The 17442-nt window shown below is 32.9% G+C and overlaps 1 protein-coding gene across 11 annotated transcripts in view; it reads left to right on the top strand.

Annotated features, from left to right (window-relative positions):
* The window catches only part of Dgkb (diacylglycerol kinase beta), a 640490-nt gene that overhangs the window by 575179 nt on the left and 47869 nt on the right, over positions 1–17442 (top strand). Inside the window, exon 24 of one of the 11 annotated variants that reach the window (XM_047561046.1) lies at positions 15932–16100. The exons of the other annotated variants lie outside the window; for them this stretch is intronic. Coding sequence (XP_047417002.1) covers positions 15932–15960 — 29 coding nt within the window. The 3' untranslated portion in view covers positions 15961–16100. Of the gene's footprint in view, positions 1–15931; positions 16101–17442 lie in introns of those variants that run through there. 11 annotated transcript variants of the gene reach the window in all.

Genomic DNA, 17442 nt, shown 5'->3' with positions numbered 1-17442 from the left:
TCATACTAGCTTTACATTTGAAACAGTTTAGCTAATGGTCTATCTTATGTTGATGTCATTAATCTCTGCTCCTTTTGCCTAACTGGTGAAGAATTTCTGAGTTTATAAGTTACCTCACATAATATCTCTTCAAATAATGGCATTTTAACATAAAGTTTTTGAAACTGAATGCCATTTTTTTTTCAGGCAAAACTTCCTCTACCTTCATTGTAATAACTTTTCCCCAAAAAACATACAAAGGGACTAGGCCATAATAAGTATTATTTTGACATTACAGTTTTAGGTAAAATGCCTTCATCAATATATGTGAAGTCATATTTTCTAACAACAAGTCCTGTGGAATTAATCTGAATTGTATGTATTCAAAAGTGTGAGAATGAAGACAAGTTGTGTTGTACAACTCCGCAGTCAATTGCATATAAAGTCTGTTTGTCCTGTTTTGTAGCACTTTGTGTAAAATGTTCATTGCCCTCTTGTAATATTAAGTCCAGGCTTAGTATAGGATGAGTGTGAGTCCAAAGGAAGTGAGGACAGTGAACAAGATGGTGCAACAAGAGTGAACTTTTGAGGTCCAGGGTCCAGAAGCTGTGGGCAGGCGACTCTATTCACAATAACTAGATTGTGGAACCAACCTAGATGCCCTTCAACAGATGAATGGATAAAGAAACTGTGGGATATATACACCGTGGAATATTATTCAGCCATAAAGAAGAATAATATTATGGCATTTGCAGAGAAATGAATGGAGATGGAGAATATCATGCTAAGTGAAAAAAGTCAATCTCAAAAAAAATCAAAGGCCGAATGTTTTCCCTGATAAGCAGATGATGACACATAATGGGGATGGAGGGTGGGGGTGATAAAAGAATGGAGGAACTTTATATTATGTAGAGGGAAATGAGAGGGAGGAGGGGGTGGGGATATGAAAGATAGTGGACGGAGACAGACATCATTTCCCCATGTACATGTATGATTACACAAATGGTATGAATCCACATTGTACACAACCATAGAAAGGAAAAGTTGTACCCCATTTGTGTACAATGAATCAAAATGCAGTCTGTAAAAGTAAAAAATAAATAAATAAAAAAGAATGAACTTTCCAAAGATTAACTCTTTTTCATACCTTCTTCACTAGCCATCTCATTATGAAATAATTTCATCTTTTGGCAAAGAAAATAAAATTCCATTGCATTACACTTAGGTACAAACACATTTACTTACTTTTGAATCACCACTTATTACATATATTTTTTTCTATCTTTCAATTAATACATTTTTTTCTATCAGTGAAAAATGTTTGGCTAGCTTTCCATGAGACAGAACACATCATGATTTATCCTACTGTAATTAATTTCAAACTGTTTTCACAGCTTTTCACTTAGAGATGGGTTTCTCAAGAATAAATGACAGGGTTGGACATGGTGGCACATGTGTGCAATTCCCCTGGTTCAGGAGACTAAGGCAAGAGGATTTCAAGTTCAAATCCAGTCTCAGCAACTTGGTGAGGACTAAGTAACTCAGTGAGACTCTATCTCTAAATAAAATACAAAAGAGGGACTTGGGAAGTGACTCAGAGGTTAAGTGATTCACTTCCCAGTACTAAAATAAAGATTGGTCTATTTTGTAATTACTGAAAAAGCTGTGTCCTTAAAGATTAACCCCAAGGATTATCCCCTTGAATGCCTTAATTTCCTGTATTCCTATTGTGATATAAATTTAGGAAAAAAAGGTAAATTAGATAAATATAAATATACATATTCATATGCATGTGCATGCTTACATATGAATGTATTTACACATCACAAACACACATATACACCTATATATAATGAAAAACCTTAAAAATAAGTAAGATAAGAATGTTTAAAGTTGGGAAATATCTCTAATAGAGAAATAAAGCTGCTGATTTTATAGATATAAGATAATGAAATTTATTTTGGGTAATATAATATGTTCTGCTATTGTTTGTACAATATACTTTTTTACATATGTATTTTGATTTTCTCCTTTATAAAATGTAGAGATCAGACTATATGGTCTGAGAGTTTTTTTTTACTATGCATTTGTGTGGGTATGTGTGTGTATATATATATATATGTGTGTGTGTGTGTGTGTGTGTGTGTGCACATATATTTTTGTGTGTATATGTGTATGATTTCAGTACAAATTATTTGCTTCCTTAATGAAATTTGCATGGGCAAATTTACTATGAGTAATCCTAAATGCTATTTCTCTTAATCCATTATCATGATTCATAGGAAATATTTTTAAATACATGCATGCGCTGATGCCTATACTTAAAAGAGAAAAACAAATGGTGCTAGGTAGTTAAATTTTAGTCCTCTGTAGTGATGATAGAAGAAACGAGCTTTGAGACAAGCAGGAACAAATTTTTAAAAAAATGTTTAGTGTGTTTACACCAATGCCAGGGGTTGAGTATTCATTTGGCCCTGAAAACTTTATTGTTTATCTTTTTTTTATGTTTTCTCTGATTGTCACCAAGGGCAAAATCATTTGCCATTCTCACATTTGCTCACAGCTCCTTGTGCTTGTCTCTGTGCATGATGCTGAGTGGCTGCCATCAAGATGCACCGTACAGCATTGTACGCTGTGTGTTCATGTGGGATGACCTTGCACTTGCAGGTTGTGCACAGTGAATTTGGTTTCTTTTCAAATTTTAGTCTTGGTTTTACAACAATGAGATGAACCTTCTGATCGTAATGGGCAACTTCAGAATGTTACAGCACTAAAATAACAATGCATATATTTTCTGTATTAATTTAAAGGTTTTGTAATGGGAGCTGGCCTGGGTGCCAGAACATGTCCAGCAACAACTTGGTCTTTGTTTCTCAGTGTTGTCAGCCTCATGATTTGCTTTAAAGTGAAGACATCATTTTAAAAAATGAAGCCATTTCTCTCCTGTAGTCTATCTGCCTAACAGACATTAGTTGTAAAAATAAAACGAAATTAAACGACAAAGAACCCCATAGACACTGTAATTAGAGAGCCACAGAAGTTAATGATTTAATACCCTTGTCTGAAAAGACAGAAGTTCTCTATGATTCTGAAATCTTGAGCTTATTGGATAAGGTTGGTTAAACCCCTCTGTGTAGTAGCTAGTTCATCGTGGACAATACCTTAGCAAATACTGTCTTAATGGGCAGTATTCTTGTCAAACACAACCTAATAACAACAGCAAAAAAAAAAAAAAAAAAAAAAAAAAAAAAAAAAATTGCTATTTTAATTTCATAGCTTCTAGTGGCACACATAGTTATCCAGAATTTTGAAATACACATGATCTTATATACAAAAGATGAAAGAGAGTAAAGAAAATTTTAATAGAACTTCAAAATTTAAGTGCCCCTTTTTACTTCCTACTGGTTTTTGTTTTAAAGAAATGATGGATAAACATTATCACATAGGTGTGTGTGAAATGTATGAACAATCGTACGCCTTTGTTTCTTGCTTTTAGTATCTGCTTATTTTTCTTTGTCATACAAACCAACATAAAGGAATAGATGGATAAATAAGATTGCTGCCTTTCTTTCTCTTCAGCCTATCTCCTTCTTTCTTTCTCTTCTTTTGTAATTTTGACAAGATAGAATCAAATAAGCCTTATTTGGTTATTTCATATTTGAAACAAAAAATATCATTGATTTTATTTCTGGTGAATTGATCTTAGCAAGTCACTTTTGGTTAATTTTATTATAGTCTATTCTTTGCATTGGCTAGTTGTGTTTAGCTCATAGATTTCTGTAGAAGTTTACACATTTTGGTCATGTTTTGAAACCCGAACACAGACACTGTGATTGAGGTAAATTTTAGGAAAAGAGAACTGTTCAAAGTGTGGATCTAGTTGTTTCTAATGTGGTGCACATGTGAATGGAGCCAACTGTTATGTTCACAATCCCTCTGAAGTGAAATTTTCCAGACAGATGTTTGTCATGGTTATGAAAGAAGCACAATAACTAGGACCAGGGTGGAATGGACCAAGAGTCAGAAAATCTGTGCTATGACTCTGGACTTCTTACTAAGTAACCATGGATTCTTAGAAAAGTTATATAACCTATCTGGGTATCAACTTTCTTCTTTTTATCTGCTACTAACTTTAAAAGTTTATTCTAAGTAGATGTTTAAAAAAAGAACATTTACTTAAATAAAAAACATTGGCAGAATTCTTTATCTTTAAAAGTAATCACAACTGTGGACTCCAATGCCATATTATATTTTAATTGCTTCATTTTACATATTATAAGTACAATGGAACTGGATATTGATAAAACATTTGATAATTATCTGGAAAATCTAGTCAATATAAATTTAGTAAGCTATATGATTTAGTTTAACATATGTATGTACCGTAATTATAAAATCTTTAACTTATCATTTCCTCATAACATCTCAACTTATAATCTTTCTTCAAGGAAAATGGTCATGAGGCTAAAATTTAAAAGAGAAGATAACAGAATTTCAATTAAAAGAGTTAATTGGTAAAGAAATGTAAAATTGCTTTAGTTTTATAATAGATATTAAAAACATTTTTTCTCTTTATCAGTGTGGTTTTCATACTTCAAACCTAAATAATGTATATGATTTGAAAGAGTCTTAAGAGTTAGAGAAGAGAAAATATCTATTTTGCTTACATATAATCCTCTTAACATGCACATGCCAGATGGTGTTTCATATTGGGTCAGAAATAATGAAGGAATCTGGCTTTAAATCTAAGAATCACGGGAAAAATGAGTAACTAGAGATTATATATTTATAATAGCATTTTTCCTTGAAATTCAGTTATTTGTAATGATTTCTGGTATGCTTCTGTCTGTGTCTGTAGATTTATTTTTACTTATTTAACTTTATTATACCATCTTGGGATTCTGAAATGTTATTTATGACATGATCAAACATTTTCAATCCTTGGCTCTCTATAGCCAAGTAAAAATTTTAAATTTTAAAAATAAATTCTGTAAAGAATAGAGGAGAATAATATTTCCCTAATTCAAGAAACAAATTATAAGATTTAACAGTCTGAATTCTTCTACTAAAAAATAAATAAATTTCCTCTCTATAAAAATAGCACATTTCACCATCATAAACCTGACTGAAAAATGAATAGATTCAATTCTTTGTGTTATAGAGAAAGCATAAAATTATGCTCATATTAATCTACTATTTTTTCTTATTGTTTTGATTTCTAGCTATCATTTCTTAATAGCTCAAGTGACCATCTACTTCATTAATTAATCTGATCAAAATCAATTCATGCCTTGACTGCATCCAAACTATACAAAAGACAAATATTTCTATAATAGATAAAGCTGAATCATGTGACTCCAGTCCCTGACAACCCCTGGCCAAGAGCAAAACAAAAAATAATTATTTATAAAAATTTCTGGTACAGCACTCCATCCCAAGGAGCTCAGTGAACTCACTCCCTACTATGACTTATAAAATGTTTTTTAAAAATGTTGAAGCTTCTGGAAATTTATAATTCTTAGAGACATCAAAATCTCCAAAAATTGTCTTTAGAATGGCATGTGTGGGTCATGTAATACCTAGATAAAGATATATTTGTTTTCATAGAAGAAAATCTATGAAAACTTCTGTGTTCCTTCATCCATAGACCATTCAGCACCTAAAGTTGGGGTCACTCAGAGAGAAATGTGCTATTTTACCATCCCAGCTCTGAAGCTATAATTCAGATATTTTTGCAGTGGGATGAATGAGACTATAAAATAAAGAACTCTGTATCTCTTCCCACAACCACTGAGTTCATTTGCAAGAAAGAATTGAAACCTAAGGGAACCTAAGTTCAAATCTAAGGGAACTATCAAAAACAATGAAGGTTATAGTAAAGAGCAAATTGGAAGAGATTGTAGATTTGGTGTAAATAGACATTAAACTATAGGCTGGCTACTTTGCTGAGGGGAACATGGGAAAAAATAGCTAGGAAGTGCCTTCTTGAACTGAAAGAAAATCTCAACCATTAATCTTATAAACTATCTCTTCAAATGATCTTGAATTTGCTTGGATCTATTGGCCAACCAATTAATGTACCATGATATTATTTTAAAAGCACTTCAAACTGGCAAGTTGTGAGACTGGCATAGTCATGGAAAGAGATAGTCAGAGATAACCCTGTCAAATATGTCTGTGAGTGCAGTGTGACTATAGGCATTTCCAAGTCTGCATTGCCTGAAACTTCACATGACCATGGAGAAGAGTAGGTTTTTTGTGGATTGGTGGAGTAGACACTGAGGTAATTAAACAAGTCACTAAACAAATAAGAAAATGACAACATGTGCTGGGGGATGGGACAAAGTATTTATAAATGCTAAAATATATTTTCTATAGTATTAAGTTTCCACTAGAAGAGCATGAGACTGGAAAAGAAACAGGAAATTATAATTCATACATGGAGGATGGAGGAGAAACAATGTGCAATTGCACTTAAATATTGGATTCCACAAAGTCCTCAAAATAGCCATTATAAATATGTTCAAAGAAGTAAAGAAAAGTGTATAATAATAACATCAAATAGGCAACATTAGCACACTATCAATGAAGATAAATTATTTTACTAAGAACCATTTTTAAATCCAGGGTGTGGGAAAATATAATGAAATGAAATGAAAACTTTACTAAATTTTCAAGGGCAGAATAAAGAACTAGCAATTTCAAAACAGATGAATAAAAATTATGTAATACAAAAATAAAGAGGAAAATAAATGAAGAAAAATGTAACTCGAAATATCAGACGCATAAAGAATGACAACATATGTGTAATGAAATATCAGAAGAAAATAGAAAAAGGTGCAGAAAACATTTTAAAAAAATGACTAAACTCCAAACTTTATTGAAAAATATTATACTGCATATCTAGTAAGCTCTGCAAACTCCAAGAAAAATAAATGTAGAGATCCATAAACATAGATAATGTAGCAAAAATGTTGAAAGACCACAGGAGGAAAAAAATCTTAAAAGCAAAAAGAGGAAATGTGCATCATGTAGTACAAGATAATTACAATAATATTAATAATAATATTAAATACGTTCTCAGAAATTATGAAGGCCAGCAAGCACTGGAATAACTCAGTTCAGAGGGAAGAAAAAAACTCGACCAAGAATTCCATATTGAGCAAAACTATCTTTCATAAGTGAAAGCAAAATAAACATTCCCAAATAAGCAAAATTTGGTAGAAACTGTTGCTAAAAAACACATTTTACATGAAATATTAAAGGAAAATATTCTGGTTGAAGGCAATTGACCCCCACTAGTAGCTTGAAATACAAAGAGCAATGATAAAGATAATTATGTAATTATTGGATATGTTAGAAATGCGATTTCTTCTCCTTTTCTCTCAACTTGAAAAATGGCTGTATCAAATATATAAGGTCACTGGGTCTATAATATAGAAATGTAATATATTTGGTAATAATAGCACAAAAGCAATGCACGAAAACAAAGAAGTATTGAGTAAAGAATCTCTGGATTATAACTTGATCCAAATGGTCAAATTTCAGAAATAATAAATAAAGTTAATGGGCAGAAATATAAATATGTACTTGTTTTCTTCTCTTAGCTTCAAAAAGATAGCAATTATGCAAAGTGTAGTTATAAAAATATAATGTTGCATTTTAAACATTTATAAATGTAACAGAAAAATAATATCACACAAATGGCAAGGAAATAGAGTTATCTAGGAGTAATATTTCTATATCTCACTGAAATTATTTTAATATAAAGCTGAAATTAATTCTGATAAGTATATGGTAAGGTTTCTCAAGAAAATGTCGTGAAAATCATTAAAGTAATTACACTTCTACATTAGAAAATATTCTCTTACTGCAAAATAAAGCAGTAAAATGATACAAAAAATAAGCCATTTTAAACAAAAAGAAAATCTAAGTATATCAATAATGGTACTAAATGTCAATAGTTTAAACAAACCAATCAAAGACAGAAATGGTAAGAATGGGGGGAGATGAAATTATATGTTGTCTATAATATACACACTTAAAATTTAAAAATAATAGATTGAGAGTAAATTACTGGGAAAAAATATATATCATTCAAACAGCAATCACAAGAAATCTGGGACAGCTATACTAATAAATTTTAAAATAAAGAATATTATTCTAGATAAAAGAACATTTTATACCAGTGTCATTCTTATAGTACATTAATTACAAATGTTTGTCCTAACCACACAATATAAAAAAGCAAAATCTGCATAAATGGAGAATAGATTATTTAGTAGTCTTAGGTAATTATCACAGAGAAATGAAAGCATGTCTTCAAAAACTTGAACATTTATGTTTATAGTAAGATCCTTCATAAAAGCTGTTAGTCAGTTTTGCTTCGTTGTGACAAAATATCTGAGTGAAATCAACTTAAAGGTAAAAGGATTTATTTTGGCTCACAGTTTCAGATATTTCAGGCTTCATTGCTTTTATGCCCATGATAAAGCAAAACATCCTGGTAGGATGTGGTAGAGGAAATCTGCTCACTGCATGAAGACCAGGAACCAGAATGAGTGTTTGTTTTTGTAACAAATTCTCTCCCCCAAATCTGATTAAGCTATGAATCCAAAACTAGATAAATCCATTGATGAGGTCAGAGCCCTCACCATCCAATCATCTCCTAAAGGCTACATCTCTGGACACTGCTGCATTGGGCATCAAGCCTTTTGGGAGCACAATTGAGCTATTGGGGGACATTTCAGATCCAAGTCATAACAATATCCAAAGGTCAAAGCAATTAAAATGCCAATCAGTGAATAAGAGGTTCAACAAAATATGGTAGATTCATGCAATGGAGTAGTACTCATTCATAAAAAGGAATGAAGTGCTGTTATGGCTTAGTTATGAGGTATTCCCCCAAAAGCTTATGAGTGAGACAAGAGAAGGAAACTTAGAGGGTAAAATGGGTAGTAACTGTAGGCAGGTAGGGAGTGACTGGAAGAGGTAGGTCACTGGAGTCGAAACTTTGGGGTTCATATTTTGTCCCTAGTGAGTGGAACACTCTCGAGCTGCTTTCCTCCTCCATTCACTTCTTCTATAATGTTCCCCTCAACCTGGGGCCAGAGCTATGGAGTCAGTCATCTTTGGACTGAGACCTCTGAAAACATGAACACCAAATAAACGTTCTCTCCTCTCAAATTGTTTTTTTTTTTTCAGGCCTTTTGGTCACAGCAACAAAAAAGCTAAAATAAATACAGTACATGCTACAACACAAGAGTAACCTTAAAAATATGTCAAGTGAAAAAAATTGAGGTACAAACGATCACATATTATATGGCTCCATTTATATAAAATATTTGGGATAGGTGAATCTACAGAGGTAGAAAATAGATTATTAGTTGCTGAGTAGACACTGGGATTGAGGGTGGAGGTGGAGGAATGGAAAATAAGGAATCAGTGTCTAAAGGATATTGGATTTATTTTTGAAGCAATGAAAATATTCTAAAATTTACTGTGATGATGGTTATACACATCTTTGAATATAATAAAAATTTTTAATTTTACACTTTAAATGGGTGAATTTCATGATATGTGAATTATATTACAATAAAGTTATTTTAAAAGTGTGTCCCAAGAACGGTGGTTCAGTTTCTTTCTCAAAAGATATACTGTAGTATTTTAGTTTAGCAAGTCCATAAATGGACAAAAATATGATCAGTTTCCCCTTATCTCCCTTTAAGCCATCTCTTATTCATCATGGGCCAGAGCCACTTCCAAAACAGATCAGGTCTTCATTTCCATTAGCATTTGGCCTTTAGTCAATTTACAGTACAAAAAGAACTTTTGTTGGCAGACATCTTAGACCACCAACACATTCACCTACGAGGTTGAGCAAATATCATTGTGGTTTTCACTAGTTTTTTATTAGAGTGGTATTTTTATTTAACTGTTGAGTGCTTTTGTAAGATGGTTTTAGTGTTGAGACAAATACAATAATTGTGATCAAGATTTATAACTTTTAAGCTCTGACCTTGTAAATATGATTTCAATTGCTATGGCTAAGTTAGGCTAATGTTCAAATTCATTGTATATTTGAAAAAGATTTTAAATTCCCTTTCCACCTCCTCTGAATAAAGCAGTACATTTATTTTTCTGTTATCTATTTTGGACATATTAATATTGGAATATCTCATACTGGAAATGATTGTTCCTTTTTCTTAAATTCTAAATGATCTGAACTCTTCAAATATTAGTCTTATGAACAAAAAACTGTATGGTAGGTGAAATATGTGTATTTATATAAAGAATCTACCTTACCAAATAAGACTTAGTTTATTATGAAGTCAAATGAAATCTAATGCTTTCTTATTAATAAGGGTCCTAACAGCAAAATGATTAAATGTTCATATTAGGATAAATAAAATTGGGTTTATTTACAAAGGAACTTATTACTACAAAAATGTGGGCAGAACCATGGGTTCAGATGCAATGAATTTGTCACCACCTAGACATCAAGGGACAAAGGGAGGAAAAGGTTAAAAGAAAAGTGAGGAAAGGGTAGAGAGTCAACTGCCTTGAAGAGAGCATAACTTTGTGTCAAGGGCCAGACCACCCATACAGGGAATAAGGGAATAGATAGCTTGAGCTCCATGGGAAATATAATAATCACACAGGTCTATACTTGGAAGAATGATGTTTTTATTTGTTTTCCTACTTGCATCTCTCTTGCTTTTAGCTTGTTTGAAGTCTGTTCTGCTCTTTCCTATTTATGTTCTTGTGTTAGTCAGCTTTTCAATGCTGTGACCAAAATATCTGACAAGTCCAACTTAAAGGAAGAAAGATTTATTTTGGCTCATGGTTTCAGAGAATTCAGTCCATGGTCAGCCAGTTCCAAAGCAGAAATATCATGACAGAAATGCATGGGAGAGGAAAGCAGCTCAACTCATGGCAGCCAGAAAGCAGAAAGATAAAGGAAGAAGAGAGAGAGATAAAGGGGCCAGGGACAAGATATAGTCCCCAAGACCACACCCCAATTACTTACTTCCTCCATCCACATCTACCTGCCTACAATTACCACCCAGTAGTTCATTCAAATTATTAACCCGTCCATCAAATGGATTAATCTACTGATGAGGTTACAGCCTTCATGATTCATGCATTTCCTAAAAAGCCCCATCTCTGAACACTGTTGCATTGGAAATTATCCTTTCAACACATGAGCTTTGAGGAGGACATTCCAGATCCAAAAGATAATAGTTCTTAATACGTCTTTTGGAATTTCCAATATGACTGTTAACTACAGACTTCTATGTAAATCTTGTGTATTTAATCATTTTAGAAGTTGACAACAGTCTCAGAGCTTTGGAATAGTTTAGAATATTGAGCAGATTAACAATCAAGAATATTTATAATGATTTTTATTCTTTAAGGTTATTTAAAATACGGAAAGTAAAATCATAGAGATTGCAACTAAATACTAGATTCAGAGATAGACATCTAGAAAAAAAGTCCATGTATCAATAAGGCAAAAAATATATAAATATTAATTTAAATTGAAGGCAAATAAAATATGGCTAGTTATTCACAATTATGAAAAGTATTATTGGAACAGATATTATCTATAAATGAAACTGAATTACTCACTTTAAAAATTTTAATATCCAAATTTCAGAGTCCTTATGCATATCCTTTAGAAATTTAAACTTTTGATCTCTAAGAGACCTCAGAGAGTTATCTTTCTTTTGTCATTTGATGTGAAACCTGGTCTGAAAGAAATAAAATGACTTTCCCAATCCATCTAAGTTCCCATTCAATGAATGAGATAAAAGAAGCTAGGTTACAGTTTCAGAATTTTTTAAAAAGTGCCTTTAAGAGGGTTTCTTATTAAATATAATACATAAACACTGACAAATACATAGAAAAGAAAGATCATAGTTTTTGAAAAGTTACAAAAATCATTCATAATTCTATCTTCTGAAGATAACCATTACCAACACATTAGTATGAATCTTTTAAATTATTCTGTGAACACACCTCCCTTCCCACATTCACATACACATATTCATTGTCAAAGGTGGTAATTTAGAACTACGTATATTTTCAAACTCATGTATTTGTTCTGTAATTTGAGTTTATAAAAATATTTAAAACAGACAGTACTCATGACACTTAACACAGTTTGGCCTTGAGAAATCCAAGCAAATTTTGTATATAGTTGAAAGAGAATAGAATGCAACATGTACGATCTCACTAGAGTAATATGGAAATGCAAATTAAACCAATGAAATACCATTTTTATCCCATTTATTGGAAACCAAAAAGAAAAATATTTTAACAACCAATCATTGGCCATAATGTGAGGAATCTGATATTCTGTCATTGTTTTGTGAATGCTAGTGGAAGACACAAAAGTTCTGTGTAAGAGGTCAGTACAATTTATAACTCACAGCACTGGCAATAGTCAGAACCTCAGCATGTTTTCACTGGCTTCCTGGGCCCCAGTGCCCGCAGGATAGCACAACAAGGGCCAGATAACATATTCCTGCCTAAACAATGGTTCTCAGAATTGAAGAACTCCAAGTTTGGGAGGAATATCATTTTACTGAAGAGTAAGCGTGCCTTCTCTTTTCTCTGGAAGGAGATATACTATCTTTCAAGGCTGTTTATGCACATCTTTGAAAGGTAGAACAGCAATTCACAATATTTAAACTACAGAGCCAAACTAGTAGCCCTTTAACAGATGAATGCATAAAGAAATGGTGGTATACATACACAATGGAGGATTACTGAGTCATAAAGAAGAATGACTTTATGACATTTGCCAGTAAATGGATGATCTGGAGACTATCATGTTAAGTGAAATAAGCCAATCCCAAAAAATCAAAGGTAGAATGATTCCTCTAATATGCAGAAGCTAACCCACAATGGGGGGGTGGGTGAGAGAAGAATAGAAGTTCAATGGATTAGATGAAGGGGAATGAAGGGAAGGGAGGGGGGATAGGAAAAGGAATGACAGTGGAATGAAACTGACATAACTTTCCTATGGACATATATGAGTACAACACAGTGAATCTCACCATCATGTACATTCACAAGACTTGGTTCCTAGTTAGAATAAGATATATTCTGTACTTGTATAATTATTTCAAAATGGACTCAACTGTCATGTATAACTAAAAAGAACTGATTAAAAAAAAGAAAAGGTCATGCAGAACAAAGGATCAGCAATGCCTTGCTTGATAGGCATACAGAAATATAACAAATTCTTGGGGAATTTTCTCCCAACAATTTGGGAGTATAATCTGGCAGTATTTTTTAAATTTATAATTCTCCATCTTAAGAACAGTCATATAAAAAGCCATATATGAAGATATTCATTGCAGCATTAAAACAGAAAAAAGGTAAAATCCTAACATTAAATATAAGAAAGGTAACCATGTGATACCTATAATCTGGTATTTGGTGGATTCATTAAAATGAGTTCTATGTATTTGTGTCTGTGAAAAAGTTACAGCATGTTCTCTTTGGGGGGAAAACATATGAATTAACTAATATATTTAAAATTGAACTGGTACATGTATGAATATATGTAAGAATAGGCCAAAAATTTGACTGGAAATACTTCATAATTTTTATTACCTCTGGGGAAAGTAAGATAGTCAAGGATTAAGAGTAATGATGAAAGGACCCTGTTGCCATTTTTTATAAAGTACATAGTCATGAATGACTAATTTAATTTTTTACAGTTATTTGTCAAGACTTGGAAATTGATAGATTTTGCAAGGAGACAGACAGAGGTGTCAAAAATGACTTGAATTATCCAGCTTAATAAATTGAGTACATGGTAGTGAAATCTGATAGGCAAGGAACTCTAGAGAAGGAATAGGTGTCGGTGTGGAACTATGAATGATAAGTGAACTTCAGAAGTACTGGATCTGAAGTATTTATGAGTCATTCTAGTTCAGATATTGAAGGAATAGTTTGATGATACGGTCGAAGTTAGAAATTACATCTAGTCTAAGGTGGAAACTTAGATGCTGGTCATCTGTAAAGTGATGGCAACTGAAACTTTGTTGAAGGATGAGAATTTCTAAGAAAAGAGTAAGTGAAAAGAGTACCTAGGACAACACCCTGCAGAATTCCATTCTTCAGTTGTTAAACAGGGGGGAAAGGGAGGCAAAAGAGACTAGGACTAAGTGATGAAAAATAGACAAACAAAACAAGAAGGCGAATATCACAAAGTTGAGTCTAAGGAAAAGGGACTGCATGAAGAAGTAAGTCACACTTGTCAAGTGCTACAAAAATATCTATTGAAATCCTTTCATTTTAGCAGCATGAAGGGACATAAAATTAATGTGATAAAATTTAATAAAATGCTGGGGGAAGGAGCCAAATGTGAATATTTAAGAAATGAGTAGGAGGAGAACATAGTTAAGAAATATGTAATAATGTTTGATTATGAAAGAAGGGAATAGAGGAGAAGGAGATGGTTGTAGAGCAACACAGCATCTACAAAGGTTTTCTTTTAATGAGAGAATCCTAAAATTAAGCAGGTTAAAATTCAGATGGTAAAAATTCAGTGGAGAGGGAAACTGCTTGAAAAATTCAGAATGGGTGGGAATATAAAACAGGAGGATACAGGTTTACTTTATAGCGACATCGTTGTCACAAATCTGTTGTAAAAGAAAGCAAGGGGGATGATGGGTGCTGGTTTGGGTAGGTTCTAAGACTGCAAAATGCTGAAGCAGTGGCCACCTGGTGACTTCAATTTTCTGTGCAGTGGGTGGCATGGTCATCTCTTGAGGGAGAGGGAGATTTGGTGACTTGAGAAGAAGGACATAATCTTTGTGCAGAATATGTCCTTGCAAACGTGAGACTTTATGTTGTGGAGACTGATGGATGGAACTCCACCATTCTCTTACCCTTCCACACGTATTCATTCTGAAAATCAGATGTATGTTGAGACTTTGGATTGAGCCAAGTCACATTAAAGCTCTGTTATGATTCTGGCAACACACTGAAACCCTGATATTTTCCTGGCAATAATATTTAGAAACAGAATTTCAAACTGAAGAGTTTAATGTCTCCAGATTATGCACATGGATATGTAACTGAACTGAAAGGACAAAGCCGCTATCATGCTGAGTGCTATCTGCTAATCAGTCTTGTGGATTTGGCCGACTGCCCACGAGCCTGAAAAGAACTCCTACTTGCCTTTGTGTTGAGTTAAAGAGTCAGGCATTTGCCCCCAGTAGCAGAGGCATCGCTTCTTCTTGCCTGGCCATGGAGCCACCAGATGTATCACATAAATACTCAAATGGATAGTGGTGGACTAGGAACATCAGAGATAATCTGATGCAGGCAGATGCTAGCAGTCAAGATTACTCAAGCTGTATTGAAATTTCCTTTGCACCTGGCACTGGAGGTGTTAGCCATGCCAGTTCAATCCCCCCAACACAGATGTTCTTGTTGTACCACTTGGTATGTATAACGTTTAGGTTTCTGCTCAGCTTTGCCATAGTACATATAAATACTGTAATCCAAAGATCACCCATTTATTAGTGCACCTGCATCTTCACTAGATTTCTTTCATCCCTTTTCAATGAATGTTCAATGTATTTTTTTTTTAAAGACATCCGTGGGGTAAGTAACCTTTTCAATATGCTAGATAACTTAACAAAATGATAATAATGATAAAAATGACAATACTCAAAAATCCTCCAAAACAATGTTACTAAAGCATGGAATTAAAATGAACTTTATGTAAGCAAAAGAATATTTTATTAACTCCTTTTTTAAAAAGCTTTCTTTGTTTCTTAGTAGTAAAGAGAGAGATTATATAAATAGATTTTTCTTTTCCAAAAATAAACTCTCATTTCTTCAAATGAGAAACTGGTAGAATTTACCTCTGAAGGGCAGGTTTTACTGAATGTGAACCTCTGAAACCCCCATTTTAAATTAATAGGAGTGGAGCTCTGTGCAGCTGAAGACTGAATATGACCTCCTGAGTATAGGATAAAAAGCCTTTGGAAGGAGACAAGATCATTACTCCAGAGAATAGCCTTGTGTAGTTGCTGTCCTACTGAAGTGGAAAAGGGCACCAAAATGTTTTTATCTTATTTTATATTGCAAGCAGTGTCTGTATCTTTCCAAATACCTAATTTTGTCATACATCTCTCTATGAAAATGAATTTCAATGTTACTTAATTTGGGTTGGGGGAGCTGCCTTTCATTATTTATTTGAAGCAAATAAATGTTTAAACAAGAAATTCATTTTAAAAATTAATGAGTGGTGATGGTTTTTTTAAGTCTGAATTATTTTTAATCAGTAGTAATAGTTACTCAGGTTTACACTCCTGTCCTCGATATGTTAGTGCTACTTATTTTCCAATCATCATGTAAGTGTATTCTGTTTGAGATATATACCTCATGGATAAAAATAATACACACAATTATATCAACATTGCTCCAGCAATTTAGTGAATCATTGAGTAGAATATATAGGCTACCAAGAAGTCAGCTAATTAAGAGATTTGGTGGAAAGAAGAGGAGAATCTAAAAGGAAGTATGAAGAAGCAAAAATGGTAAGTGGAAAAAAAATAATAAACTAGCATATCTAGGAAGCTCTGAAAGTCATTTTGTTTATTTCTAACAACTCCTGGAGCACTAGAATAGGATGGAACAAACACTAGCAGTGTTTTCAGTGAATAGTTTTAGAATCAAGCTAGCTGCAGAGGATTCCTAGTACTCTTGTCTTCCAAAATATAAAAACTAAAGCTAGAATGCAGAAAAAGATGAAGGAACCTATAACTGCTTGCTTCTTCAAATATTTTTAAATTAATGCAACTATTTTGTTTGGAACTCTTATTCAACATAGAAATATGAATATGACATGTGTGTACTCACAGGCACAAATAAACATCAATCTTTAACTTAGTAGAAAGAGAGGATAAGAGGTAAACAGAGGGGAAAATTGTGGCTGTTCAACAATCCTCTGTGTTCAGTAAAAGGAAGGGGGATTGTTTGAAACAGAACCTGAACTCCCATTAATCCTTCCCGTCTTCTCCTTCAAACGTGAAAATGAAATGTCTTTATCTTAGACTACTCTTCGTTCTCTTCAAGTTTTAGAGCTCCCGAATACACACACCACCAGTTCAGAATTCCTGAGGACTAGTCTTCTGTTCCATCCTTGGAATATTTTTCAAGTTCAGTTAAATGATTTTTAATGTTACTGACATTAATAGCAACTATTGAGAACCTATCCGGTGCTAAATGTGGCACCAAGTGTACTGAATAAACTCTCTCAATAGGTATTTTGTTTCATTTTACAGGTGCTTGCAAAGACTAAAATTTTTTTCAAGGTCACACAATTAAAAACCTAAAGGGCAACAATCTGGACCAGAATATGCATTTAAAAACTTGCAGGTTTAATCATATTAAACTACTTTAAAAAGATTATATAGTAGAACTTTACAA

Source organism: Sciurus carolinensis, chromosome 8, assembly GCF_902686445.1.
Source record: "Sciurus carolinensis chromosome 8, mSciCar1.2, whole genome shotgun sequence".
Taxonomy (NCBI): domain Eukaryota; kingdom Metazoa; phylum Chordata; class Mammalia; order Rodentia; family Sciuridae; genus Sciurus; species Sciurus carolinensis.
This window is presented reverse-complemented; position numbering and strand designations above follow the sequence as displayed.